The sequence below is a fragment of the Orcinus orca genome, chromosome 2, assembly GCF_937001465.1.
Source record: "Orcinus orca chromosome 2, mOrcOrc1.1, whole genome shotgun sequence".
NCBI classification, from domain to species: domain Eukaryota; kingdom Metazoa; phylum Chordata; class Mammalia; order Artiodactyla; family Delphinidae; genus Orcinus; species Orcinus orca.
In genome coordinates this window covers 198,934,351-198,960,605 of record NC_064560.1, presented here as the reverse complement: position 1 = coordinate 198,960,605, position 26,255 = coordinate 198,934,351, and the positions used below count along the sequence as shown (strand labels likewise).

The following is a 26,255-nucleotide window of genomic DNA, read 5'->3' as shown; positions in this document are numbered from 1 at the left end:
CGCCCCTTTTCTCACTCAGGGAGCCCGACAGTGAGGACTTCGGCTCCTGTGCTTTGTCGGCCTTGCCTAGATCAGAAAAACCCAGGTCCTAGGGTGTCCTGCTGGGAGGTGGGACCCTCTGCACCGGCTTTTCAGCGAGCCTCTGAGCACAGCGTCTGTGGGTTCCAGACCACGGGGCTCGGGGGAGGAGTGGTGTGTGTGCACTGCTCTCTCCGCCAGGCACACACTCTGTCTACTTCTCCCAGCGGATCTCCCCTCCCCGAAGTGTCTGCCCAGGGGAGCCAGGCCCCGCATCCCAAGAGAGGAGCATCCCGAATTGCCCGGTACTAATGGCCACGTCACCTGTGCAGCTGGGCGGGGCCTCCGCTGGGCCTGGAGCTTGTTACTGGGAGGAAACGCATTTCTCCAGACCGGGAGAATTCACACTTGCGGGGGGGCGGGTAACTTCTTCTGGTTTGTAGCATTTATCATTCAAAACAGGCCTCATTCCCTTACGGAGGGTTTTCTGTAAACAACTTAGAAGGTATCCCCACATCGTCTGGGCTCCTACCCAGCTGGGGTTCCTGGCCTAAGGGACAAGGGGTGGCACCCCAGGGCACTGCCACACTACACAGGCCCCCAAGGGTTTGGGATCTGAAACCTGGAAGGCTCGGGGCTGTCTCCAGCACTGGTGGGCCCTCAGCTGAGCCCCAGCCCACTCTGAAGGCCTAGCCCTGGTTTCTCTCTTGTTCTCTCCAGAGCTTTATTGATGTGTAACTTATATACCATGAAATTTCTGGAGTTGAAAGGGCATAATTCAATGATTTTTAGTACATTTATAGAATTCTGCAACCATCACCACAATCTAGTTTTAGATCACTTCCACCCTCCAACAGAACTCTCTGCGCCGCTTTGAAGTTAATCCCTGCTCCCACCCCCAGCCCCAGGCAAGCACTGACCTGCTCCCATATCTATATATTGTACTTGCCTTTTCTGTATACTTCATGAAAATGGAATCATACACTACATAGTCTTTTGTGTTTGGTTTCTTTCTCTTTTTTTAAGTTTTTTTTTTACATATATCCCCATATCCCCTCCCTCTTGCGTCCCCCTCCCACCCTCCCTATCCCACCCCTCTAGGTGGACACAAAGCCCCGAGCTGATCTCCCTGTGCTATGCGGCTGCTTCCCACTAGCTGTCTATTTTACATTTGGTAGTGTGTATATGTCCATGCCGCTCTCTCACTTCGTCGCAGCTTACCCTTCCCCCTCCCTGTGTCCTCAAGTCCATTCTCTGTGTCTGCATCTTTATTCCTGTCCTGCCCCTGGGTTCGTCAGAACTATATATATATTTTTAGATTCCATATATATGTGTTAGCATTCAGTATTTGTTTTTCTGACTTACGTCACCCGTGTGACAGGCTCTGGGTCCATCCACCTCGCTACAAATAACTCAATTCCGTTTCTTTTTATGGCTGAGTACTATTCCATTGTATATATGTGCCACATCTTCTTTAGCCATTCATCTGTCGATGGACACTTAGGTTGCTTCCATGTCCTGGCTATTGTAAATAGCACTGTCGAGTTGTATTTTATTGTGATAAGATCTACCGTCCTAACACAATTTTAAATGTGCAATACATTCTTGTTGACCATTGGTGTGTTTGATTTCTTTTACTTAGCATCATGTTTTTGAGGTTCCTCCTTGTTGTGGCATATATCAGAGTTTGTTCCTTTTTATGGCTGAATAATTTCCCGTTGTATGGATAGACCACAATCCCTTGATCTATTCACCAGTTAATGGCGTGTGGACATGTGCTTCCACCTTTTGGCTATTACGAACGATGCTGCTGTGAATGTTCATGTACCAGTAGTTGTGGGGACATAGATTTTCATTTCTCTTGGATGGATACCTGGGAGTGGAATTGCTGGGTCATACGGTAAGTTTAAGAAATTGTCAGATTGTTTTCCAAAGTGGCTGCACCCCACTCCCAAAGTGTGAGAATTCCAGCGGCTCCACATCCTTGTCAACAGTTGATATGGTCCATCTTTTTCATTTTAGACATTCTAACAGGTGTGTAGTGGTATTTCATTGTGCTTTACCTTGCATTTCCTTAATGACTAATGATGATGAACATGTTTTCATATGCTCATTGGCCATCTGTATATATCTTCCTTGGTGAAGTGTCTGTTCAAATGTTTTGCCCCCTTTAAAAACTGGGTTGTGGGGGACTTCCCTGGTGGGCCAGTGGGTAAGACTCCACGCTCTCAGTGCAGGGGGCCCGGGTTCGATCCCTGGTCGGGGAACTAGATCCTGCGTGCATGCTGCAACTAAGAGTTCACATGGCGCAACTAAGAAGTCCACTTGCTGCAACTAAAAGATCCCGCACACCGCAACTAAGACCTAGGGCAGCCAAAATAAATAAATAAACTACAGCACATTTTTAAAAAAAAAAAAAACTGGGTTGGTTGTGGGAATTCCCTGGCAGTCCAATGTGAAAGGACTCCGCGCTTTCACTGCTGAGGGCTGCGCGGCACGGCCAAACCCCCCCCCAAAAAAACTGGGTTGTGTCTCTTATTATTAGTTCAAAGAATTCTTGATACCGTCTGGATATGTGATTTGCAAATATTTTACCTCAGTCTGTGGCTTATCTTGTCATTTTATCAATGGTATCTTTTGAAGTGCAAATGTTTTCAATTTTGATAAGGTCCAGTTTATCATTTTTGTTTGTTTGTTTTATAGGAAAAAAATCTAAGACCTCTTTGTCTAACCCAACGTCATGAAGATGATCTCCCAAGCTCATTCTTAAATTTGTCTTCTTATCCCTCACCCCTCCACTTCCTAGGCCTGACAGTTCCACCTCCTCCGTTTTTTCTCTTTGCGCTCAGCCACCTCCTTTTGTTCCCTTTCAGCAGTGATTTTTTAAAAAATCCCCAAATCAGATCACACTCCACAAGGGCAGGGATGTTCCTCTGTTTTGTTCACCAATGAGTCCCAAGTGCCTAGAACAATGCCTGGCATACAGTAGGTGCTCAGTAGATGCACTTTGGGTTGAGTCATATTGTTCCTCGGGAGGCACTGCATTGCACTTGGAGAAAAGGCCAGCCTCACTGTCCAGGCCTACAAGATCCAACACAATCCAACCGTACCCACCCTGCCCCCTTGCCCACTCCCCTCCTACCACCCTGATCTTCCCTCTAATCCTCAAAGGTGTCAAGCTCATTCCCATCTCAGGGCCTTTGCTTCAGCTGTTCCATCTGCCTGTGATTCACTTCCCTCTGCGTTCCCCAAGCCTGGCTCCTTTTGTCAGTATGAACTCAGCCTAAACGTCACCTCCTCTGAGAAGCCTTCCCTGACCACCTCATCTAAAACAGCTGTCCCACCTGCCCATCACACTAGCACCACCCTATTTGCATTGTCCACAGAGCACTTATCTTCAGATATTTTCCCAGTTTATATATATTTACTTAGTGGATGGTTATCCTCCATCCTCCATGGGCCCCAAGATGGGAGTAGGGAGGAGAACAGAGCTCCCAGGCCCTCTTTAGGCAAGCCCTTCCTCCTTCAGGAGGCTTCCTTGGTTATTCCAGCCGCTAAAGCTTTCCTGTCTCCTGTCTGTCTTCCTTCCTTTCCCACTGCAGTAAGCTGTAAAGTTGGTGCCCCACAATGGACCATGCTTCCTAGTATTCATGTCCTGGGGAGGTCTCATTCCACATTGTTGCTGAGCTCGGCCATGTCACTTGTTCTGGCCAATGAAATATTAGCAAATATGATGGAAGTAGAAGTTTGATGCTCTCTTGCATATTGAGGATTGTTCTCAGTGGAACGTAGCTGCCATGCTGTGAAGAAGCCCAGGTTAGCCCTGTGTAGAGGCCAAGTAGAGGAGAATCAAAGTACAGTCATCCCTTGGTGTCCACGGGGGATTGGTTCCCAGACCCCCGCAAATACCAATATCCAAGGATGCTCACCTACCTTATATAAAGTGGCACAGCATTTGCATATAAACTAGGCACACCCTCCTCTGTGTTTTTGATCATCTCCAGGTTGCATATAATACCTAAGACAATGTAAATGTGTGTAAATCCCTGCTGGTACCAGGCAGATTCACGTTTTGCTTTTGGGAATATTTTTCCCAAATATTTTCAATCCTTGATTGGTTAAATCCAGGAATGTGGAATCTGTGGATACAGAGGGCCACCGTACCTGAGATGACAGCCCACGCTGGCAGCCAGCTGAGTTCCCAAGCTGACAGTTAACATCAACTGCAGCCATGTGTGTGAAGCCACCTTAGACGTTTCACCCCAGTTGAGCCCTCAGCTAATTGCAGCTGTATTAATGATCCCAGAGGACAAAATATGAAGCAGAAGAACTGTCCAGTCAATCCAGAGGATGGTGAGAAATAAAAAATCATTGTTGTTTCAAGCCACAGTTGTGGGGTTGTTTGTTACACAGCAGTAGGTAACTGACACACCTGTGGAAGTCTCTTTTGTCTCTCAGGGCTCACTGGCATAATAACTGTAGCCCACCTACCCATCCAACCCTGCTTCCCGCTTTCCTGTTCATTGCTCTTGGAGTTTGGCAGCTTGCCTAATCCTCCCCCTCCTTGGAGCTGGGAAGCCCCTCCCAGGCCTTACTGACCTGTCTCCTCACCTGCCCCGTTCTGTACTCCCTCCACAGTAGTCATCAGGAAAGCTTAGGACCTTAGCGACACCTGGTAAGGCCCTCCCTGCCCCTCTAGGACCTCAGCGCCCCATTGGACAAGGGGTGGCAGAGTGAGGGGCCACACCCCGAGGATCCCTGACCCTCCCATCCAGACTGCACTGGACCCTCAGTGGGCTCCGCTAGGCATGTCCCGTCCATTGCTCCCTGGAGTGGGAGCAGAGGACAGGCTTGGGACGCAATGACATGGGGGTGGGTGGCCCAGGAGTGGGTCACAACCGACAGCTAGGTTCCCTCTGAGCCACCTCCCAGCTGGGCACCTTGTGGCCGGCTTCTCTGAACACTCTGGTCTCAGTGTCAGCCTTCTGTAAAATGGGCCAGGGTACGATGAACCCTCCCCTGGAGAGGAGCAGTTAGGCCGCTTGCAGAAGCAGCAGGCTCAGCTGGGTGGACAGCATTCCGAGCCAAGGAACAGCTAGCAGGAAGTTCTGTTCCCTGGGGGAGAGGTAGGGCTGGGCGAAGCACTCGGGCAGAGCCGGTCACCAGGGGCCACTGTGGCCCGTAGGCCGCTGCAGGCGCTGGAGGGCAGAGGCGGGGTTGGGGGTCTCGTGGCTGTCTACCTACGGGGACCAGGGGGGCAGCGATCGTCCTCACTTCGAAGATGGAAAACAGAAGCACCCCTCGGCCTCTTCCACTCCCAGAGAGCTGCCCTCCGCACCCTGCGCCCTGCCGGGGTTCGAGGACTCCCTGGAAGGGGGCGCCCCAGGAAGGGATGCGAGGGGAGGGGGAAAAGCAGAGCGGGGGCCCCCCTCGCTTTTCGCGCCCTCCCCATCGGACAACCCCCCCCCCCCGTCACGCCCCGGACTTCGGATTGGCCCATCGGGGCAGTGATCCCGCCCACGAGGAAAGGGAGGGGCCGCTAACCCCGGGGAGACCCGGCGTGGGTGAGGAAAGCGGGGCTCGAGGAGCTCGAGGGGGCGGCCGAGTGGCCACAGGCGTGCGCTGGGCACGATTGTCGCTCTTTCACGGCGGAGACTGAGACCCAGAATGGGAAGGGTCCTGCGGCGGCCACGTGGCGAGTGGAGAGCGCGGTGGGCTGTTCGTGGGTGGAGACCCAAACCCGCGAATCCCGCCGCTGGGGCAAGGCGCTCAGTTGTCCCCTGTCCGCTAGTGACCTGGGGCGCCCCGGCCCCGCTCCCTCAGTGAGCCCCGTGCCGGGCTGAGGGCCGCAACGACGCGCGCGGCCGCCAGGGGGCGGTGTCGGCCCGCGCCGGGCGGTGGGACAGGACACCGCTTCCAGTTCTGAGCGGATGGAGAAACTGAGGCCCGGCCCACAGTGGCTCCAGCCAGGGCCTCGCCCCCTCCTCCGTGGGGCCGCACTTTGGGATCCGATAAGGGGACCTCCCTCTCGAAGCCCCGGACTCGGTGAGTCCCATAAGCCTAGCTGACGTCCCCGTCCCCCCATTCCCGCTCCAGCCCCTTGCTGAGTGGCTCCGCCTCCCCGGACCTCAGTTTCCTCTCGTGTCACCTGAGAGAAAGTGATAGTGAGACGCAGGGATCCAGGCCCGACTGCTCGGGGGGTCTTGGGAAGAGGGAGGTTCCTGTGCGCGGCTGGCAGGCGGGGCCGCTGTTATCCTTAGGACTCATCTGAGCTGTGTGACCAGGGCCAGGCCTTAGTTTCCCCTGCTGACTCTCTTCACTGCAAACCACAACTGTTTACCGAAGGGGACAGTGGAAAAGAAAGCGGGAGGTGCAACGAAGTGGGGGGCTGCCCTTGGCCCGGCCCACCTCAGCTGTGCCCCCTCAGCACCCAGGGACGGGGTGCTGCCCGCTCTCCCCAGGGCAGCCCCAGGCCTGGGCATGGAGCCCCGAGGGGACAGCGATGCGCTCAAGGTGACACAGCCAGGCCGGCATCCAGCCCCTGCGTGCTGGGAGGCTCAGGGACAGGGCCGGCCAGCCTGCCCCGCCAGTGTCCTGCCCCTGCCAGAGCTGGCCTCCCCCAGAAGCCAGGTCTGAGCTCTGCGGGCCCCTGCCTGGGTGGGCTGGAACCTGGGCTGGGCCACGGCCGGGTCCCCCTTGTGCTCAGGGCTCCTGGTGCCTGGGACTCTGGTGCAAAAGAGATGAATCATGTACTTCCTGCTCCCCGCCCTCCAGGGACCGGCCCACACTCCCCAGAGGGTGACCCCTAGCCTGGTCAACTCCTGCACTTAGTCATCAGCATTTATGGGGCACCTACTGCCCCCCGCAGGGACAGGCTGTGGGCAGAGGAGAAACCCCCAGGAGCGCAGGACGCTGTGGTGGAGCCCGGAGAGGCTGGGCGAGCTCCTTCAGCCACGTGGCGCCTGAGGTGAGTCCGTGTGGACTTCTGGGGATGGGCCGTCCAGGCGGAGGGCACGGCATGAGCCAGGGCTCGAGGCCCTGAGGCCTGAAGGCCAAGGTTCTCGTGGAATGTGAAGGGGTCTGGTCCTGAGGCAGAGCAGGGGTTTTCGACTCGGGTGGGTGGCATCTTTGAGCAGGGAGGGCTCCTAGCAGAAGGGCTGAGTTGACTTGGATTTGACGGGATCCCCTCAGGCTTCAAGAGGCTGGGGCTGAAGCTGGAGCCTGGAGAGTCCAGGGCAGCCTGGCCCTGGGAGGTGGGATGGAGTAGCGAGGGGGGCGGGGTGGGGCGTTTGGACACAGAGTCCAGGGGATGGTGTGAGGGGTGCAGGTGACTCTTCTTCATCTCAGGTAGCCTCCTCCTCCGGGAAGCCTCGCCTGCCCACTCACCTGTGATCCTCAGGGCAGGCCGCAGGGGCTTGTTAGTTGAATTACCGAGTTAAGCTGCTCAGAAGGGCTGGCTGACCACCTGAGTCCCCTGGCGAGGGGGACCATCTGAGTCCCCAGCCCACCATCCCAACCTGCGTCTGAGGCCCCTCCATCCTGTGAGTGGGAGACATTTCTAGCAGAACTTTCCTCAGCTTTCACAAGGGGTTGGGAACTCATGAAACCAAAGCCTTCCCTTCCTAGGCCCGGACGAGGCTTATATGCTCCAGCCCTGTGGGCAAAGCCCCGTCCCTTCTCTGAGCTTGTTTCCCTACCTGTAAAGTGAGCTGACAAGGCAGCCTGCCTCCCCTGCGAGCCCACGAGAGGACGGCTGGGAGAGCACTTTGCCCGCGGGACCTGCCTCTTTAAAAACTCACCTTAATTATGCAAATAATATTTGAATATGTGTCCCTTGTGAATGACTCAAACCATAAAGAAGGTACAGAGAATAAAAACTAAGAGCTCCTTCCTCCTCCCCCCTCCCCCTCCCTGATGCTCTCCCAGGAGGCCCTGCCCTCCACAGATCAGTGTGTGGCTTCCAGTATTTTTCAAACAATATGGGGGCTTCCCTGGCGGTCCAGTGGTTAAGACACTGCGCTCCCAACACAAGGGGCACGGGTCTTTTAACATTTTTATGTTGAAGTATTGAAAATTAATCCTAGGAGCTCTGTTACTGCCGTGTCCTGCAAGAACTCAGTGACTTCTCAGGAAGGCTCTCTTACCTCCTCTTGACAGAGGAGGAAACTCAGGCTCTCTATTGCCGCCCGCGTCTGCATGATACCTGGGCTGTGCGTTAGTTAGTCACGTGGCAGCTGTAGGTTTTACCTCCTAAACCAGGACCTGTTGAGAGTGAGGGGGACACTATTATCATTATGCTGGGATGACAAGGGCTGTCCTGAGCAAATACTCTTAAGGAGCCAGGAAGTTTTCAAGTGATAAACCCCTGTCTCCAACTGGCCTAATCCCCAAACTGGATTATTTAAATATTAAATAAAATATTAAATAAAATTATTAAAGACTAAATATACTTTAATATAAATATTAAATAAAACATTTATTTAATTAATTAAATATTAAATTAAAAAATAAACAACTCAACTGGCTCATTTAATGAGGAAGCCCGAGTCCTCAGGCACGGCTCTTTCCAGGGATCCTACATGGACCCAGAGACACCAGCGAGAGTCTCACATTGGGTTGGTGGTGGGGGCGGGTTTGAGGGAGATGCTCCCTAGGCTCCAGGCCGACACAAGGTCCTATCCAAGAGCCAGGAGAGGAGCAGTGCCCAGCTGGGAAGGATGCAAAAATCCCAGCTGGGGTGGATGCATCATGATTATTTTTGGTGTTCCCCTTTGGATGGTCACCTAGGAGGTTTCCGTTTTTTGGGTTTTTTTTTAAGATTTTATTTTATTATTTATTTATTTATTTTATTATTTATTTTTGGCTGCATCAGGTCTTAGTTGCGGCAGGCGGGATCTTTCATTACAGCACATGGGCTCTTCGTTGCGGTGCGCGGGCTTCTCTCTAGTTGTGGCGTGTGGGTTTTCTCTTCTCTAGTTGTGGCGCGCGGGCTCCAGAGCACGTGGGCCCTGTAGTTTGTGGCACACGGGCTCCCTAGTTGAGGCGCGCGAGCTCAGTCATTGTGGCGCACCGGCTTAGTTGCTCCGTGGCACGTGGGATCTTAGTTCCCTAACCAGGGATCGAACACATGTCCCCTGCATTGGCAGGGGGATTCTTTACCACTGGACCACCAGGGAAGTCCCAGGTTTCCAGTTTTTTATTATTAAAAACACAGCAGGGACTGTACCTCCTTAACAGTTGGTAGTTAACCTGTATTCTCTTCAAAGGTTTTACTCTGAAATAGTTAGAAATAAAATATGCGGGCAGACCCTCATTTTATTGTACTTTACTGTGCTCCACAGATATTATGTTTTTCTCAAATTGAAGGTATGTGGCAACCCTACGTCAAGCAAGTCTGTTACCGCCATATTTCCAACTGCATTTGCTCACTTCCTGTCTCTGTGTCACGTTCTGGTAATTCTTACAATATTTCGAATCTTTTCATTGTTATTATATTTGTTATGATGATGTATGATCAGTGACCTTTGATATTACCACGACAACTCACTGAAGGCCCAGATAATACTTAGTATTTTTACCAATAAAGTTTTTTTTTAAATTAAGGTATGTGCCTTGTTTTTTTAGACATAGTGCTATTGCACACTTAATAGACTACAGTATAGAATGAATTTACTTTTATATGCCCGGGGAAACCACAATGACAATATTTGCTTTATGACAATATTTGCTTTATTGTGGTGGTCTGGAACAGAACCTGCAATACCTCTGAGGTCTGCCTGTAAAATTAAGGTTGAATTCTTTCATAAAACTGTAAAGAATTAAACAAGTGAACAAAACCGTAGCAGTGAGCATCGTACATGGAATTTGGCACTTGGGCCAGTATTTATCTGGATAAGATACCTACAAAAGAAACTGGTGGACCCAAGAGCACGAGCATTTTCCTGCTGGTGGTGCCTTCCAAGGTGCCCTCCCCTTCTCTGCATGAGAGTGAGGGCTTGATTCCTGACCTTGTCAGTACAGGCTGTTTTTGGGATCCTCAGTTTTTGCCAATAGGCAAAACAAGAGCTTGTACGTTTGCCTATTTCTTACAGAGCTGAGCGTCTTCATGGGTTTATCGGCCAACCTGTGAATTGCCTATTCATACCCCTTGCCCATTTTCCTGGGTTAGTCTTTCTAACAGGTGCAGGAGCTCCTTATACATTCTGAATGCAGACCCTTGGAGGCCAGGTGGGCTTTGGCCCCGTCCAGCCAGGTAGTGGTAGTGCAGGACCCAGGAGAGGTGGGGGTGGGTGAGGGATACCCCTCCCCCCTCCCCTGGTCCTGGCCACTTCCCATACTGGCCTTGGCCAATCCTGTCCCCTGGAACAACTTCCTTTTGAGATCCGAAAATCCACCTGACTCATGTCACAGATAGAGACTGGCACTCAGACAGGTGCAGTCACGCAGCCCAAGTCCCACAGCTGGTGAGTAGTGATTAGAACCCAGCTTGTCTGGCGCCAGCTTCCTCCCCCAGGAAGCTGCCCTCCCTCCTCTCTACCTGCAGCACAAACCCCAAGCCGTGCTCCCAGTCCTGGGCCACCTGCCGGATCCCCCCTGCTCTGATGACAGGCTCTGCTGGGCTTGCTGGGGGCAGCTGGGGCTCAGGTCAGGGAGGATCTCCCTGTGGTCAATGAACCCCTCTCCTCAAGCACCGCCCTCCACCCCTTGTCTCTCCAAGCGAATGACCTTGAAAATAGAAGCCATCTGAGTAGACTTCTCTGACTCACCTTTACCTGTGCTCTCATTGGCGTCCATGCCCAACCCTCTGCCCCTCAGGAAAAACTGTCCATGCCCGTGGCAGGGGCCTTCCTTCCACTCGTGGCCGCGCAGTCCCTGCTGGCCTCCAGGTCATGGCTCCATAGGTCCTTCCTGCATCGGTGTTTTGGCACATCAGTGTGCTGCACACATGCACACGTGTGCAAGATGCAGCACACTGCACATGGACATGTGTACACACATGCATGCACAGATGCACACACACACGTGGCTCCAGGGTTTTTTTTTATTATTTAAAATATTTATTTATTGAGGTTGCACCAGGTCTCAGGTGCAGCATGCGGAATCTAGTTTCCTGACCAGGGATCGAACCTGGGCCCTCTACATTGGGACCCCGGAGTCTTATCCACTGGACCACCAGGGGTGTCTCTCTGCTCTTTTATTCTTTAACCCACTTACCTCCAGCCCCCCTTTCCTCCCTACACATCTTTCCCAGTCCCTCCCCTAGCGCTCCTCTCCACATAGGCTTCTCCTGCAGTCCCATGACCTTCTGTAGAGGGCACCATGACCTCCATGTAGCCAAATCCTCCTGACCCGCTGGTGGCACTTGTCCCAGGTGGCCACTCCCTCCTCCTCCGGACACCTGGGCTCTTTTGACTTCCAAGGGCCTCTCCCCATCCCTACATGCTAGATGTTCCAGCCTGGCCTCCCAGCCTTCACTCCATTTTGTTTTGTTTTGTTTTGTTTTGTTTTGTTTTTAATGTTTTATTTAATTAATTAATTAATTTGGCTGCGCTGGGTCTTAGTTGCGGCATGTGGGATCTTAGTTCCCTGACCAAGGATCGAACCTGGGCCCCCTGCATTGGGAGCGCAGAGTCTTAGCCACTGGGCCACCAGGGCAGTCCCTGAGCCTTCACTCCGGGTGTCATGCTTTCAGTGCCTTCTCTCTCCTGTGACCCCCAGCTGTATGTCACCAGCAGGGCTTCTCCCTCCACCTCCCGTTACCATGGACACCCCAAGGTGGCTGACAGGCATCTTCAGGGATGCCCCACCCCCTGCTCCTCCCCGACCCGGGAGGCATTCTAGACTGTTCTCTCCCTCTCACACCCACCCTAGTTGGTCACAGTCCACACAGAATTCGCTGCTTGTCCCAGTGCCCTCCATGCCGCTCGCCCTGCCACCCCTTCCCAGGCCAGTCAGCTACTGGGGCTTCCACCCTCTCTTCCTGGGGTTTGCTCCCCGCGGTGAGAGGGAGCCTGAGAAAACCCAAGGCAGCCCCTGCTCGGAGCCCTGGCTCCCCCGAAGTCCTCCCACTGACCTTGGGGTCCGTCTGTATTTGCAGCCTCGCCCACTACCCCTCCGACCTGGCCGCACACAGACGCCGCCAGCCTGCGGCGGGAGGGGGGGGGGCGGGACAAGCTCTCCCAGGAGAGAGGGGAGCATGACAGGGTCAAAGGTCAAAGCCATACTTAGAAGGCTGTGCTGGTGAGCCAGGCCTGAACCAGGCAGTCCTCTCACTCCCAGGCCCCCTTAGTCTCTCTGGGAATTGAGCCCTCTGCCCCTCCTCGGCCCACTCCCCACCCCCACCCCCGTTCGCAGCCTCAGCGGGCACAGGATGCTGCTTCCTTAGGGGGAGCACTTCCCCCCATCGCCGCCCCAGACTCTGCCACAGCCCCACGGAGGCGCGGGCAGGCTGTTCACAGCAGCACTGGGGGACCACACACGTGCTGGGCACAGGGGACAGCTTTCACCAGCAGAAGACTCAACAGAGATGACGTGTGACCCAGAGCGGCGCGTACCCCAGAGGGTGAGTCTAAAAGTGACCGTGGGAGAAAAAGGCAAGCTGCTGAGAGGGCGCGCTGACAGCGTGATGGGGAGGGTTACAGTGTCAGCTGCCACCGTGGGAAAGCGCCGGCGCTGGGACTGGGCGGCAGGACAGGCACGCAGGCCTTCAGATTTCCCCACATGTTAGTTCTTAAACTGGCTCATGGGCTCCCAGGCATTTCAAAGTTATATTATCGTTTTGTATGCCTGAAATAATCCACTAACTTCCAAACCTCCAGGTCCTTGGACACACCCAAGCTCCTTGTCTAGCCATTCAAGGCCCTATGCTTCCCGGCCCCTCCCAACTGACCTCTGGAGCCTCCCTCTGCCGCTTCCAGACCTTTGCTGCAGCCGTGTCCGGGCCAGGAATGCCTTTCCTCTGCCCCACTTGGTCTTTCTGGCTAAGTCCATGTCCATGGGAAGCTTTCTAAGTAGTGGAGAAATGGGGTTGAAACTGTGCAGCTTAGATTGGGACTTGGACCCACAGGCTGGGACTCGAACCCACGGTCTTTTAACTGAGATCACACACCTGGTCTCAGGACTTAATGAAGCTCAGGTTCTTGATGTCTCATCGCAGAAAGAATTCAGTCAGAGACAAAGTGGATTTCTTTAGAGATAAACACACTCCACAAGACAGAGTGTGGGCCATCTCAGAAGGAGAGAGTGGCCCCAGGGTACAGGGTTGTCAGTTCTTATAGGGGTGGGTAGTTTCACAGGCTAATGAGTGGGAGGAGTATTCCAGCTATTTTAGGGAAGGGGCGGGATTTCCAGGAATTGGGCCACCGCCCACTTTTAGACCTTTATGGCTGGCCTTGGAACTGTCGTGGCGCCTGTGGGTGTGTCATTTAGCATATGCTAATATATTACAAGGAACGTATACTGAGGCTCAAGGTCTAGTGGAAGTTGACTCGTTCACCATCCTGGACCTCTTTGGTCCTAATCAGTTTGTGTAGTATCCTCGGGCTGTGTCATTCTTTTAAAGGTTGTGCCCTGCCCCCTTCCCTCCTGTTTCAGGGTCGGACTTGATTCTGAGAGAGGGCTTCGGGAATCCCAGCGAAGAGTGACGAGGGGAGGCGAGGAGGGTTCGAGGGGTGGAGAGAGACCTGCCCCGAGGCCAGCTGCACACCAGGCACCTACAGCCGATGCCCTGTCACCCTCATTCCACCAGCAGCCATGGAGATGCTGTGAGGTCTCACTCCAGCCCTTGAAGGATAGAATGGGGACGTGGGAGCAGGGCAGCTAGCGCCTTGAGCCACAGGTAGTTCACCTGGGACACCATCTCCCTACGTTGTCTCCCAGGGTCTGGGGGCTCCAGAAGGCCAGTGTCAACCGTGCAACCCCAGGATTCCCATTCACTTTGCCCCACCCATCAGAGAGGTCTGGAAAAGGACAGCTGGGAGAAATTGTAGGGAGACTGAGGACTAAAGCAGGGAGGAGAGGACAGGTGAGGTGGGGCAGAGATAGACCCTGGACTCCCAGCCCAGTGTTCCCTGTACCCCCCCACCCCTGGCCCATGATCGTTTTCTGTAAATCTGGTGGTGATCATGGACCCCCTGAGAGGTATGGTAGGGCCTGCAGGGCCATGTTGCACTGAGGTGGGTGGCATTTTGGGTGGGGGTATCTGGTGGCTCTCCGGCACGTGTGTGCTCCACACTTTGGCCCCCTTGTGGAGAGGCCGGGGTGGTCAGGGCCCCATCCACCACAAATGTCTGAAGGAAAGAAAGGGAAGCGCCCAGCTTCCCTTTTAGCTTCTCCTCACTTGGAGGTCACCTCCCAGTGAGCCCCGATTTCCTGGCCGGTGAATTAGGAGTTATAATTCCCACGGCTACCGGTTGCGAAAATGAATTGAAATCAAGTATGTTTAGCACAGAGATTGGTACACACTAGGCCCTCATAAATGGCTGTCTGCATCCGTTCATCCATTCGTACCCTAGGAAAGTCAGCATGGAGCAGGGGCTCGAGACGCCCCGACCCTCCCGGGCAGAAAGCGGCCAGGGCCCTTAGGGGTGACAGTTCCTACGCCCCGACCCCTCCACTTACAGTCCCAGAAAAGTCCCGGAGGAGGTCATCCCCAAGGTCACAGAGGGTCAGCGTAAAGGGGATGTGGAATACGACTCGCGGGGTGCCGAAGAAAGTCACGCTCGGCGGAGCCGGAGCGCCTAAGTGCGTGCCCAGTCTCTCACTGAGCCGGGGCACAGCAGGAGGGGCCCAGGGGCCCTTCCCGGCGCGGGTCTCCCGTCGCCCGGAGCTCGAAACCCGGAGTCTTTTCTCGCCGGCTACTCGGGTTTCCGGGAGTCCCGCCCCGTTCACTCCCCATCGCGGCCCCGCCCCCCGCGCGCCCTCAAGTTTCTCCCAACTTTTCCGCGGGTCCCCCTGGGCGCCCCGCCCGCCGACCGGTGACGTAACAATGGTGCAGCGCGGCGGCCAATGGGTGGTGGCGGGGGCCGGCAGCGCGGGCCAATGGCGGCGGCGGGCGGCCCCGCGGTCCTGCCCGGCCGGGGCCGCACTGCGCCGCCCGCCGCTCGCCCGCCAGCCGCCGGCGCCGGCACCGCCGCCCAGCGGTCTGGCCGCGGCGGCTCAGAGCGCGGCTGCGGCGGGCGCGGGCGCCGGCGGCACCCTCCCGTCCGTCTGTCCTGGGAGCTTCGCCTGCGCGCCGACCCGCGGGGGGCCAGCAAGCTTTCCGGCCCGCAGCGGGGGCGGGGACGCCAGGCCAGCGGCCCCTCCGACCCCCACGGTGAGTCCCCCTTCCTCGGCCGGCTCGGCGTGTAGCCGCCGCCCCCCTCATGCCCCCCAGACACACGCGCACGCAGGTGCAGCCCTCGCTGTGCCGGCCACCGGCCCGCAGACACCCTGGCCTCGACCCGCGACCCGCGGCCACCCGGGGTCCGGCCGTGCCGCCAGTAGGGGACGGGGAGGAACTGGCGGGCGGCCCTGGGCGCGCGGCCTTGCCCTCGGTGGCCCAACCCCCCATTCACTGAGCCGCGACCGTGACTCGCTGCCCGGTGACGTGGGGCGGCTCAACTTTACGTAACCTGCCCCGCTCCCAGTGTCCACACAGGGTGCACCCGGGGCGCGGAGACCCAGGCGTGGTGCTCCAGTTACGGTGTCCCCAAAAGGGTGCTGTGGCTCCAGCCCCCAACCCCTGTGCCCGTCTCTGTAACTTAGTTACCCAGTGTGTGTGGACGCAGCTTATCCGCTGACCCAGGTCCCTTGTGACCAAGGGCTTACCCTTGAGAAAACGCAGTGGGGAGCTTGGGCCAGGGCCAGGGGTTGGAGGTCAGGGCTCAGGTTGGCGCAGGGGGCTCAGAGGGCAAGGTTAGGGCTCAATCTGGGTTCCCTGTGGGTTGGGGGTCCCCCCACTTCTGGAATGAGCCCGATATAGGAGTTAGGAGATCTGGGTTCCAGGCCTGTCTCTACCATGACTTGCCGACTGACCTTGGACAAGTTTGTCCCTTACTGGAAAATGGGATGACAGTACCTGCTTCTTCTAGTCATTGGGAAGACTCAGGGAACTAGCAGACCTGGAGGGGATTTACAGACTGTGAAGAGTGTACACGCCAGTTTCTAGGTTGATTTCATCCTCTTGCCTCCTCCCAGGAGCTAGGGGCGGTGACATCCAGTAAACACCATGTTTGGGTGGAAGGCTAGAGGCCCCCACTTCCTGCTATGGCTCACAGACTGCCTTCCCTCTTTCTTACAGATGAGGAAGCTGAGGCTCAGGCAACAGTAATACACCCACCTACACAGAACTAGGTAATCGCGGTGCGCTAGCCAGGTAGGTCTGAGTCTAGAGCTCTGACCCTGCCTGGCCTGGGGTAGGGCCCTCGACCGCAGTCGGGGGTCAGATGACAGAGTCAAGGTTAGATGGGGCTGGGGATAGGGAGCTTGGGCTACAGAAAAGATTTGCCTCAGCATGAGATGTGGGATGCAGCTTTCCTAGTCCCCTACCTGGCTTTCCCCTTGATTGGAGCTGGATGCAGCTCTCACAGGTGGGAGCAGGAACTCTTCCAGTGGGTCCCTGGGCTGGACGGGGTGTGGGGTTTCTGTGTGGCCTTGACGGTAGCTGGGGCTGTGAGGGCAGGGACAGGGAAGGGCATGTTTAGCAGAGGTACCGGAGAACAAGACAGTTTTGGGGAGGGCGACCAGGCGCAGCTAGATCAAGGATGTGGGAGGTGGTTCAGGGCCTGGGAGAGAAGGGAAGCTGTGAGGAGTGACTGGGAGGGCCGGTCGGAGGCTGGGGGCAGGTACGAGAGAGGGCCGGACAGGTGGGGCTGTGTGAAGATTGGACGGGAGACCCCTCTCCGCCCGGAACTTCAACCCTCAACCCTCACCGCGCTTCCCTCTGCCCGCAGGTGGTCGGCCCCAGGCCCATGCCGTGAGACCGGGAGGCGCCGCCAGCATGCCGTGGGACACGCGGCGGCCTGGGGGCGGCGCGAACGGCGGGCCTGAGGGCGCGGGCGCAGCGCGCTCGCGGGCGCAGAAGCAGTGTCGCAAGTCGTCGTTCGCTTTCTACCAGGCCGTTCGCGACCTGCTGCCCGTGTGGCTGCTGGAGGACATGCGCGCTAGCGAGGCCTTCCACTGGGACGAGCGCGGGCGCGCCGCCGCCTACTCGCCGTCGGAGGCGCTGCTCTACGCCCTCGTGCACGACCACCAGGCGTATGCGCACTACCTACTGGCCACGTTCCCGCGGTGCGCGCTCGCGCCGCCCAGCGCCGGCTTCCGCTGCTGCGCGGCGCCCGGGCCGCACGTGGCGCTGGCCGTGCGCTACAACCGTGTGGGCATCCTGCGCCGCATTCTGCGCACCGTGCGCGACTTCCCGGCCGAGGAGCGCGCGCGCCTGCTCGACCGGCGAGGCTGTAGCCGCGTGGAGGGCGGCGGCACGTCGCTGCACGTGGCCTGCGAGCTGGCGCGCCCCGAGTGCCTCTTCCTGCTGCTCGGCCACGGCGCCTCGCCCGGCCTGCGCGACGGCGGCGGCCTCACGCCGCTCGAGCTGCTGCTGCGTCAGCTGGGCCGTGATGCCGGGGCCGCCCCCGCTGTCGGGGCGCCAGCGCTCGGGGAGCCGCGCCAGCGCCGCCTGCTGCTGCTTGACTTACTGGCGCTGTACACGCCGGCGGACGCAGCCGGCCCGGCCCGCCGCGAGCTGCTGGGCGACCGGCCGCGCTGGCAGCGGCTGCTGGGCGAGGACAAGTTCCAGTGGCTGGCGGGCCTGGCGCCACCCTCGCTCTTCGCGCGCGCCATGCAGGTGCTGGTCACCGCCATCTCGCCCGGCCGCTTCCCCGAGGCCCTGGACGAGCTGCCGCTGCCGCCCTTCCTACAGCCACTGGACCTCACGGGCAAGGGCTAGACTGCGGGGGCACCCCGTGTGCTGGATTTTTGGAGAATACTATTTTTCAGAGCGTTGTACCCGGCACTTTACATATATTGTTCTCTGGACAGCAGAATCTCTGCTTTGTCTGTAGCGTGCTTTGGGGGCTGGGCCAGGACGGGCAGGCGGACCCGGAGCTGCAGGTCCTCTGGATCAGGCCGTGCTCAGCTCCCCACCTCCCTGCGTGGACGGAGCTGGGCTACGGGGTCAGGCGACGCCTGAGAGCCGGGCCCTGCCCTCAGCTCACTGCCCAGGCCCTGAGGAGCGGCCTCGCATCTTGATTTAGAGCCTCTGGGAAGGTGTCCCAGAGGGAGAGACAGCTGGGCTGGGCAGGTGCAGGGGGGTGGACTGACGTGTCCAGGCAGGGGGGCGGCGGGTGCGAAGGCCTGGAGGCCGAGGGAACCGCCCGTGGGCGCTGGGTGGAGGTTCTCTGCCCCGTCAGCAGGTGGGGCCTCGACCACTCCCCTGTGGGGCTGGGCCTCAGGTCCCGAGGTGTGGAGGGCAGGACCCAGGCTGTGCCTCCTGTTTGCCCCCGTCCCGTACTGGCCACCTGCCTCCTCCTCGGCTGTCACTGGGACCGCCCCCTCCCCAAAGAAGCCCAGGCCTGGACTTGTCGCAGTCGCCCCATTGGCTCTCTCTGGCGACTAGCAGGTACCTAATCCTGGGGCTCCTGACGGGGGTGGCTGCGTCATCCCGTGGGTGGGCCCTCCAGCCTCAGCCAGTAGACCTGGTTTCCGCAGGAAGGCTTTGAAGATGGAGACTGGTTGACCCTTCAGGACAGAGGGACCCTGGCTGAGAAGCTGGGTCCGTGCCCCGAGGAGCCGTGGGATCAGGGATGGCCAGGCTGTCCTGCCCGGGAATTCTGCTGGGCCGTGAAATTCAACCCGCGCCGGCATGGGCTGGAGGGCCACGATGTTCTGCCAGGAGCAGAGGGCTAACGATCTGCCCGATGAACAGTGACCGCCTGGCTGGGGGCACCCACTGCCCACCCTGCCCCCTGTGTCCCCGAGGGGGGCATGCCTGGGGGCCGAAGGGGCTTTGGGTGGTGGTGGCAGAGTCCAGGGTGATGGGCCGTCAGAGGGGGGCTGTGGAAGGGGCCTGGGCAGCGGGAAGCTCTGCCAGGGGGCCTGGTTCTGGTCTGCACCTGCCACCCACTCTGAGGGTGACCTTGGAGAAACCCCTGCCTTGGGCTTCAGTGTCCCCAACTGCTTACAAAGGGGCTTTGGAGCATCTCCAAGCTCCCTACCTGCCCTGGCAAGGATGTGACCCCCATTGCTGGGAAGCGTGGGGTGGGTGGGCACACAGCCCTGGTGGGGAGGAGGGGGGGATGGAGGGGTGTACGGCCCGGTGCTGATCCTAGATTCTGGGTGGCAGCGAGGGCTTCCCCCCTCCTGCTGTGTGTCCTGGCCCAGTTAAACAGCCTTTCTGAACCTTGACACTTGGGGGCAGTGGATACTAGCATCTCTAGCTTAAAACTTGGGACATCAGGAGTCCCCTGGTTCTTAACCAGGGATGCGTTGCTGGGGGAGGGTGCATTCCTTTGGAGGAGGTGGAAAGGGCAGACCAGAGCAGCAGGTCTCCGTGGCTTCTGGACTCTGGGCTTAGGGAGATGTTGGGAACTCTTGGTGCCCTCGTGCCCAAGCAGCTTCTGCCTGGAAAGAACCTGGGCACCCGACGGGGGACCTGGGCATGCGGACTTCCCCTCATGTCTCCCAGGTCCCAGCTCTGTCCTCTGTGGGGTCAGCCCTCCTGGCCCAAGGCCCAGGGCTAGGCCCCCATCCGCTTCTCTGCTAGACATACAGCTGCCCCTTTGGTGATGAACTCCTTTGAGCCCCCTGGGCTGGGGATGGGGTGATGCAAGGTTGGGGGGGCTCCCTGGCGGGGACCCCACAGAACCCATTGTCCGGGGAGCAGGAGGCAGCCCCTGGGCTGGTCCTGGCACGCAGGGCAGGATCCGGGCAGGAGTTGTTGTGGGCACCACAGCAGGGGGCCCAGCCCCGGAGCACAGCTCATAGCTTGGAGGGGTGCAGGGCAGGACGGCAGCGGGGGGCGTCAGCCCCGGGTGTCCTGGCCGCGGCCGGGTGGGACAGGGAGCCACAGGGAAGGCTGAGGAAGCCCTGTGGCAGCAGAGCGGGGCCTGAGTCCCACTGGGGACCCCTGGCCCAGGGCACCCCAGGCGTCTGTGGGAGCAGAGAACCCAGGGCAACAGTGCAGGGCGAGAAGCCTCAGGGTTATCTGGCCGCTGCTGCCGGCCGAGTGAGGGCGGGCAGGCGGGCCTCAGCACTGGCCTTATCGCTCCCCTGGGCCCTCCAGCACCCCGTCACCACGTCGCCCTGGCGATGAGCAGGGAGGCCTGGGGAGGGCGAGTCCGCCAGGAGACTCAGCTCTTGGCTGCTGGCAGGCGGCCTTGATGGCTCCTCAAAGGCAGTGGCTCTGCCTGGGACAAGGCCCACATGTCTGGGGCAAAGCGCCTTGGTTCGTTTGTTCACTTCCTTCATTCCATGAACCTTGTCTAAGGAAAGCCCCACTCCTGCCAGTACTGCCCCTGCCATGCCCACCCAGGGGCCCAGTGAACTTCCAACTCCGGAGAGCTCGGGGGCCAGAATCCCTGCACCCCAGACACCTGTCGGGGAGGACAGAGAAGGCTGGGCCACTCGTCCCCAAGGTACTGTGACCCTATGCCTGGAGCCCAAAAGGGACACACAGCCCTGTGACGGCCTGTGGCCACAAGGCCCCTGCTCTGCCCCCACTTTGGCCGTGTTGTGTGCTAACTTACCCCACTACCTCGATATTCCCACTGATTTCCTTTCCTGTCAATTTCTTCAACTTTAAAATACTGTATTGAGAGCAGTTTCCTAAGTTACCTGAAATCCTGTTCAGAACAAGGGTGCTTCCTGAAGTCGGGATGGAGGGGAAACAGGCACGGTTGGGGAAGGCTTCTGCTCCAGAATTGTGTGGATGTGAAGCAGCCCTGCTCCACGGTGACTGGTTTTGTCCTGCTACAGTTTAAAATTGAGGCATACTTGACATAATAAATGCACAGACTTTAAGTGTGTGGTTTGAGGGGTCATAACCAATGTCAACACACGTGTAACCATCCCAACCAAGGCAGAGGTTGAAGATAAGAGATTTCTATCCTCAGTGATTTTTTTTTTTTTTTTTTTTTTTTTTGCGGTACGCGGGCCTCTCACTGCTGTGGCCTCTCCCGTTGCGGAGCACAGGCTCCGGACGCGCAGGCTGAGTGGCCATGGCTCACGGGCCCAGCCGCTCCGCGGCATGTGGGATCCTCCCGGACCGGGGCACGAACCCACGTCCCCTGCATCGGCAGGCGGACTCTCAACCACTGTGCCACCAGGGAAGCCCCTCAGTGATTTTTTTTTTTTTAAGCCACACTGTGCGGCTTGCGGGATCTTAGTTCCCCGACCAGGGACTGAATCCGGGGCCCAGGCAGTGAAAGCGAGGAGTCCTAACCGCTGGACCGCCAGGGAATTCCCACATCTTCAGTGACTTTTATAAAGAATTTCTGCTGATAGAATGCATGCTCCTGGTAGAACGCTCGGGTTGTGCAGAGAAATCCAGGGCAGGATGTGGCAGGGGCCCCTCCATGCAGCTCCCAGGTAAAGAGGCTGCCCGCCTGCCTGGCGGCATCCCACCACCCAAACAACCACTGCTACTAGCATTTGGTGTATTTTCTTCTGTTTTTGTCTATGCACATATATACATATGTTCAATTTTTTTCTATGCATACTTTTTCACATGACATCAGATCAAATCTAGTATTTAAAAACTTACTGTAGAGTAAGCATTTCCGTTCACTGTAAAACATTGTGTAAATACGATTTTTCGGGAAGCCTCTGGTGTTTACTCTGTGATATCTGATTCAGCTGGCGCTGATACGATAGAGCTGACGTTAGAGAGAACTGAGGCTTTAAAATGTGAACTTTATTTATTTTTGGAATAAATAACACATTTACATGGCTCAAATTCAAAAGATACAAAAAGGTACACACTACAGGGGACCACCATGACCAGCTGCTTGGGTAGTGTCTTTCTGCCCCTCCTCTGCGCCCTGGAATTATGAAAAAGATTGCAAACCCACCAAAAGTTAGCAGAGTACACCGTGTCCACTGGCATCATCTACCTCTCCCTGTATGTATGATCTCCTACAAACTCACGTGATCATTACCACGCCCAAGAGACTTAACGTTGCTATGATGAAACTGCATGACAGACTGCTCAGAACGTACATCCCCCGGGAAGACACGTGGTTTCTAACATCTGCATATTGTTTCATGAGAGGAATGCTCCCGAATGTCAGTTGTTTTTAGTGTTCCACAATTACAAACGATGCTGCGCCGTATGTTTAACCCTGACTTAGGATTTGTTCTTGAGGACAGGCTTCCAGAAGTAGGAGTTCCGGGACTTGAGGGTTTTAAGGCTGCTGCTGGACCCAGTGGCTTTCCCAGAAGGGCCGTGCCAACGGGGGCTCCCCGCTTGCTCCATGTGCACGCCTGCCCTGGGTGTGCACTAAGCAGTGCCCTTTCATCTCCTTTGTCCATATGTGTGTCTTCGGTGTTCCTCCGACTTGTTGCAACTATTTCCCCTTCTAGTTTTATGCGGGTTTTTTAATTCACGGCATCTTTATATTTTGAAGAAATCAAATCTATATAGTATTTTCCTCTGACTTTTCCCACTACTTTTGAGTTTAGAAAGTGCTTGCCATCCAGAAATCAGATAGTTTTTTGCCCCCTAGTTTTAAGACTCTTTAATCCACTTAATGTTTGTCTGAATGGTTAAGTAGCGGGCCGCATCAGTTAACTGTGAAGTCACTGTCCCGTCCTCTCACCTGCGTGCCGCCTTCACCTTGTTAACTCCCCGTGGACCTCGCTGGGCTGCCCGACGTCACTGGCCCTTCCATCCACATCCCACTTCGTTTGCTGGCCCCTGTCATCGCTCCTGGCAATCCTCATCTGTTTCTTCTTCTCAAGACAGTGAGGTGGCATCAGACAGCGCAGGTCTGGAGTCCCACCGAGCTGGGCTCCAATCCCAGCACTCCTTGTGCTGACTTAAGCAAGTTACTTCGCCTCTCTGAGTCTCACTGGGGCTAATGGTATTGAGCTCTCAGGGCCCTACTGAGGACGTGAAGCTGCACGCGTGAGACCCTCACAGCATATCTGGCACAGTCAAGGGGGGTGTCTGTGGGTATGAACATTATTTTATGGGTTCTTCTCTGCCTACCCCCAACAAAGAAAATCCCAGTGGGGATTTTGACAAATCGAGTGAAAGCCATAAATGCCTTTGGAAAGGACTGGTGTCTTTCTTTGCACAATGGCTGTGGTCTTCCATCAGGAATGTCAACTGCCTTCCCAATTCGGGCTCTCTTGGAAGTCTTCAGTAGAGCTTGGCCAGCTCTCGACCGAGTCTGACATTTCTTGTTCAGGCTGTTTCCCGGCACGTGACGCATCCCGCTGCTGTCGTGAACGTGATCTTTTTTCCATGTGCTGGTTTCCACTAGGGCACTTCTGGTGTCTGGTTTTGTGTCCTGGATGAAGACTCAGGCCCAGGGTCTCGAGCCCCCAGAGCCTGCCCACAGCGGCTCTGTGCTCTGCCTCACAGTACGGTGTCCTCCCCAGGGCCACCTCTGCAGTGGCACTCCCCCAGGACAGCCCCCGGGCAAACGTCAGGAAATGACGTCTGCCCACACCCTCCTGGCCGTGGGGCTGGGCTGGCAACACCAGCAGCAGATTCTTTGCAGCACCAGTGGGAACAGCCTTCCTGAGTGCCCACTCAGGGCACCTTCTCACCACTCAGACATCAGACTCGACTAGGCTCGGAAAAGTCTAGTTTATTGCACTGTCTCAAAGCACAACTTAAAAAAAAAAAAGAAAAAACTGTACAAAGCACTGAGGCTACAAGTAGTTTAAAAGTATCAAACTAACTAGACTGGGTTAATTGCACTAAAGTCCCGTGGGTTCAGGAGAGCTCTGCCATCTGAGGAGCCCGGCAAAAGGCACAACATACGCAGAAGAGGAGCCTCAGCCGCCTGCGCTCCCTCTGCTGTCACCAGACTTCTGAAAAAACGCATTCTATAAAAGTGAAGTAGTAAGGTCTGGGATTTCAGCATCTTGTCCTCATTTAGACCTGGAAAACCTCCATCCTCATGGCTAGCTGGGTCCTGTCAGAGAACAAATCTTATCGCTCTTCACCTGTGGCCTGGGGGCTCCTGGACACACCTGCTTAGTAGGAAACAGGCATTGAGTAACTGGGCCCCGGGCCAAGGGCAGGCTAAAAAAAGCAGCCAGGCTGGAGTCCTTCCGTGGGGCTGCCTCCAAGAGGGAGGGGTGGCGGGCTCAGGGCGGATGCCTGGCTGGGCTGCAGAGTCCTACAGCTCAGATGCCAGCGACAAGGGTAGGCACTGCAGGCCGAGCCCATGGACTGAAGTCTGACGTGGCCACAGCAGGCCCCAGTTTCAACCTCGCTGGGCACCCACCCAGATGCCCGCTGACAATGTCTGGCTGCCACTCGCAGCCAGCAGGCAGGTCCCGTGGCTGCCCCACACATCGAGGACACGCAGGGCGGCGTCCATCCTCTGAAGCTGCAGCCGAGAACAGTGCAGGCTCAGGATAAACCAGGGGAAGGAATCAAAGGCCTTCCCCTGGTTTCAGAAAATACATTTCTCTTCTAAATTTCTAAGATCTGATTTCAAGTGAGGTATCTCATGTAGGTTTGTAATACAACAAACAAAAAAGGCAAGAATTAGTAGATTCATCCTCTGAAGGTGCTTCTGGTTTTCATGATGTCGCCAGCAGCAGGGCTGAGTATCACCCTACGACATTCCTATGTCACTACCATGGCTAAGGTTCCCACGTCCCACCACACCTGCCTCGGATACACACGCACACTTCCGTATTCCGGGTCACCCACTGGCCTTTACTGTTCTGCTGGAGGCGAGCCCGGCCCCCTGGGAGCGGGCGGGGAGGGTGTGTGTGGCGTGTGCATGTCGCTATGCGTGTGTCCTCGTCCTGGCACAGCTGGCTTCCCATCTGGTGTGGCCAGCAGGGAATGGGCGCTGGGGCCTGCATCTCAGAGAGGAGGTGGGGGGACCCTGTGGTGGAGACGAAGCCATCCCAGGACACATTCGGCGGATGGACGGCACTGACCTTGGGCTCCACGGGCCCGGGAGCGGTCAGCGAGGGGAAGGTGACCACAGCAGACGGCGGTACCACAGTGCATGCAACTGGGGCAGCCACCGTCCCACTCGGGGACGGCCTCAGCGTGAGTCAGAGGCCCTGCTGCTGCAGCAACGGCTCCGCACCTCTCGGCCAAGGCTGTGGGTTCTGGAATGAGACGGAAACAAATACGGAGGAAAGCAAGAGCGGAGCGTCCCACCTGGCTAGACGTGCCCGACAAGAGCGGGCGAGGCACGTCCAAGGGCAAGCGACTCAAAACCGCCCGTGTCCGCCACACGGGTCTCGGTGGCCTCCCTGCCGAGAGCTCCTTCAGATGACCTCCCACTCGTCGTCCAGGTCCTCGGGGTGGGGGGCGGTGGCCTGGCTGCTCGGGGCGCCGTGGGAGTGGCTGAAAGTCCTAGTCAGCCGCTGCAGGAGGGAGCCGGCGGGGCCCACTGCCCACAGCTCGTCTGACAAGGTCACTGCAGGGACAAGAGCCAGCCGCACGCCCGTTACTCCCCAGCCCGGCTCCACGTCTGCACGCGCGCTGCCTAGCGGTGGGGCCCCGGGCACGCCCTGACCGGCACCTCGGCTTCCCTAGCCTTCAAGGGAGCGGCCCGGCGCCCCGTCCTCTTCCCGGGAGACCCTGGCAGAGTCCGGGTGCTGCGTGGCCCCCGGCAGGTGTGACCCTGGGATGGGCTCCCGTGTGGGTGAACCAGCCCTGTGGGAGCAGCACCGCCCCAGCCCCCGGCCAGAGCCCCACCCCACGGCCAGAGCCCCACCGACGCCATCCACGGGAGCGCCAGCGCCCTGGCACCTGCCTGTGAAACACGTCACGTGCCCGGGAATCTTCTTCCAGTAGTCTCCGGCAGGGTTTCTGTCGGTGACGCCGTACCGTCGGGCGAGATCCCCGTTGGGGCAGCGGGCCCACACGGTCCTGGCGCTCAGGGCCAGCTGGCAGGCTTGCAACCCTGCAGGCAAACGGAGCGTCTGTCTGCCCTCAGCCCCGGCCGCGGAAGGGACGGACCGACCCTCCCCGCAAGCCTGCTCTCCCCCTGGCTGGGCACCGAGTGGGAGCCCAGGGAAAGGACGCCCTGTCTGCAGGGCCGGCAAGGCTGCAAGAG

The 26,255-nt window shown here is 57.3% G+C and overlaps 2 protein-coding genes and 1 long non-coding RNA gene across 10 annotated transcripts in view; 1 reads left to right on the top strand and 2 right to left on the bottom strand.

Annotated features, from left to right (window-relative positions):
• Positions 1-9,752: 9,752 nt before the first annotated feature.
• LOC125963571 (uncharacterized) lies at positions 9,753-15,720 on the bottom strand. 2 transcript variants are annotated; one of them, XR_007475715.1, is made up of 3 exons: positions 15,433-15,720; positions 10,785-10,922; positions 9,753-9,794 (listed from the first exon to the last, which is right to left on the bottom strand). It is a non-coding gene; the product is annotated as an uncharacterized LOC125963571 (long non-coding RNA). The 2 variants fall into 2 exon arrangements; XR_007475716.1 differs by lacking the exon at positions 15,433-15,720 and adding an exon at positions 13,127-13,569 and having other exon boundaries at positions 10,785-10,926.
• Positions 15,095-18,038, top strand: ANKRD9 (ankyrin repeat domain 9). Of its 3 annotated transcripts, none has more exons than XM_033420614.2 (3): positions 15,191-15,331; positions 16,298-16,350; positions 16,950-18,038. In XM_033420614.2, exon 3 carries the CDS (start codon positions 16,997-16,999, stop codon positions 17,939-17,941), a length of 945 nt encoding a protein of 314 aa, XP_033276505.1. In that variant the 5' UTR covers positions 15,191-15,331; positions 16,298-16,350; positions 16,950-16,996; the 3' UTR covers positions 17,942-18,038. The 3 variants fall into 3 exon arrangements, with proteins under 3 accessions (XP_049562306.1, XP_033276505.1, XP_004262467.1); XM_004262419.3 differs by having other exon boundaries at positions 16,298-16,372; XM_049706349.1 differs by lacking the exon at positions 16,298-16,350 and having other exon boundaries at positions 15,095-15,331.
• Positions 18,039-21,883: 3,845 nt separating this feature from the next.
• TECPR2 (tectonin beta-propeller repeat containing 2) overlaps positions 21,884-26,255 on the bottom strand; it is a 96,525-nt gene continuing 92,153 nt past the window's right edge. For 3 of the 5 annotated variants that reach the window (XM_033420550.2, XM_033420560.2, XM_033420571.2), the window contains one exon: positions 25,471-26,102. In XM_033420550.2, the coding sequence (XP_033276441.1) occupies positions 25,729-26,102 (374 nt within the window). In that variant the 3' untranslated portion in view covers positions 25,471-25,728. Of the gene's footprint in view, positions 26,103-26,255 lie in introns of all 5 variants that reach the window. The other 2 variants (XR_007475709.1, XM_004262418.4) reach the window with 2 other exon arrangements.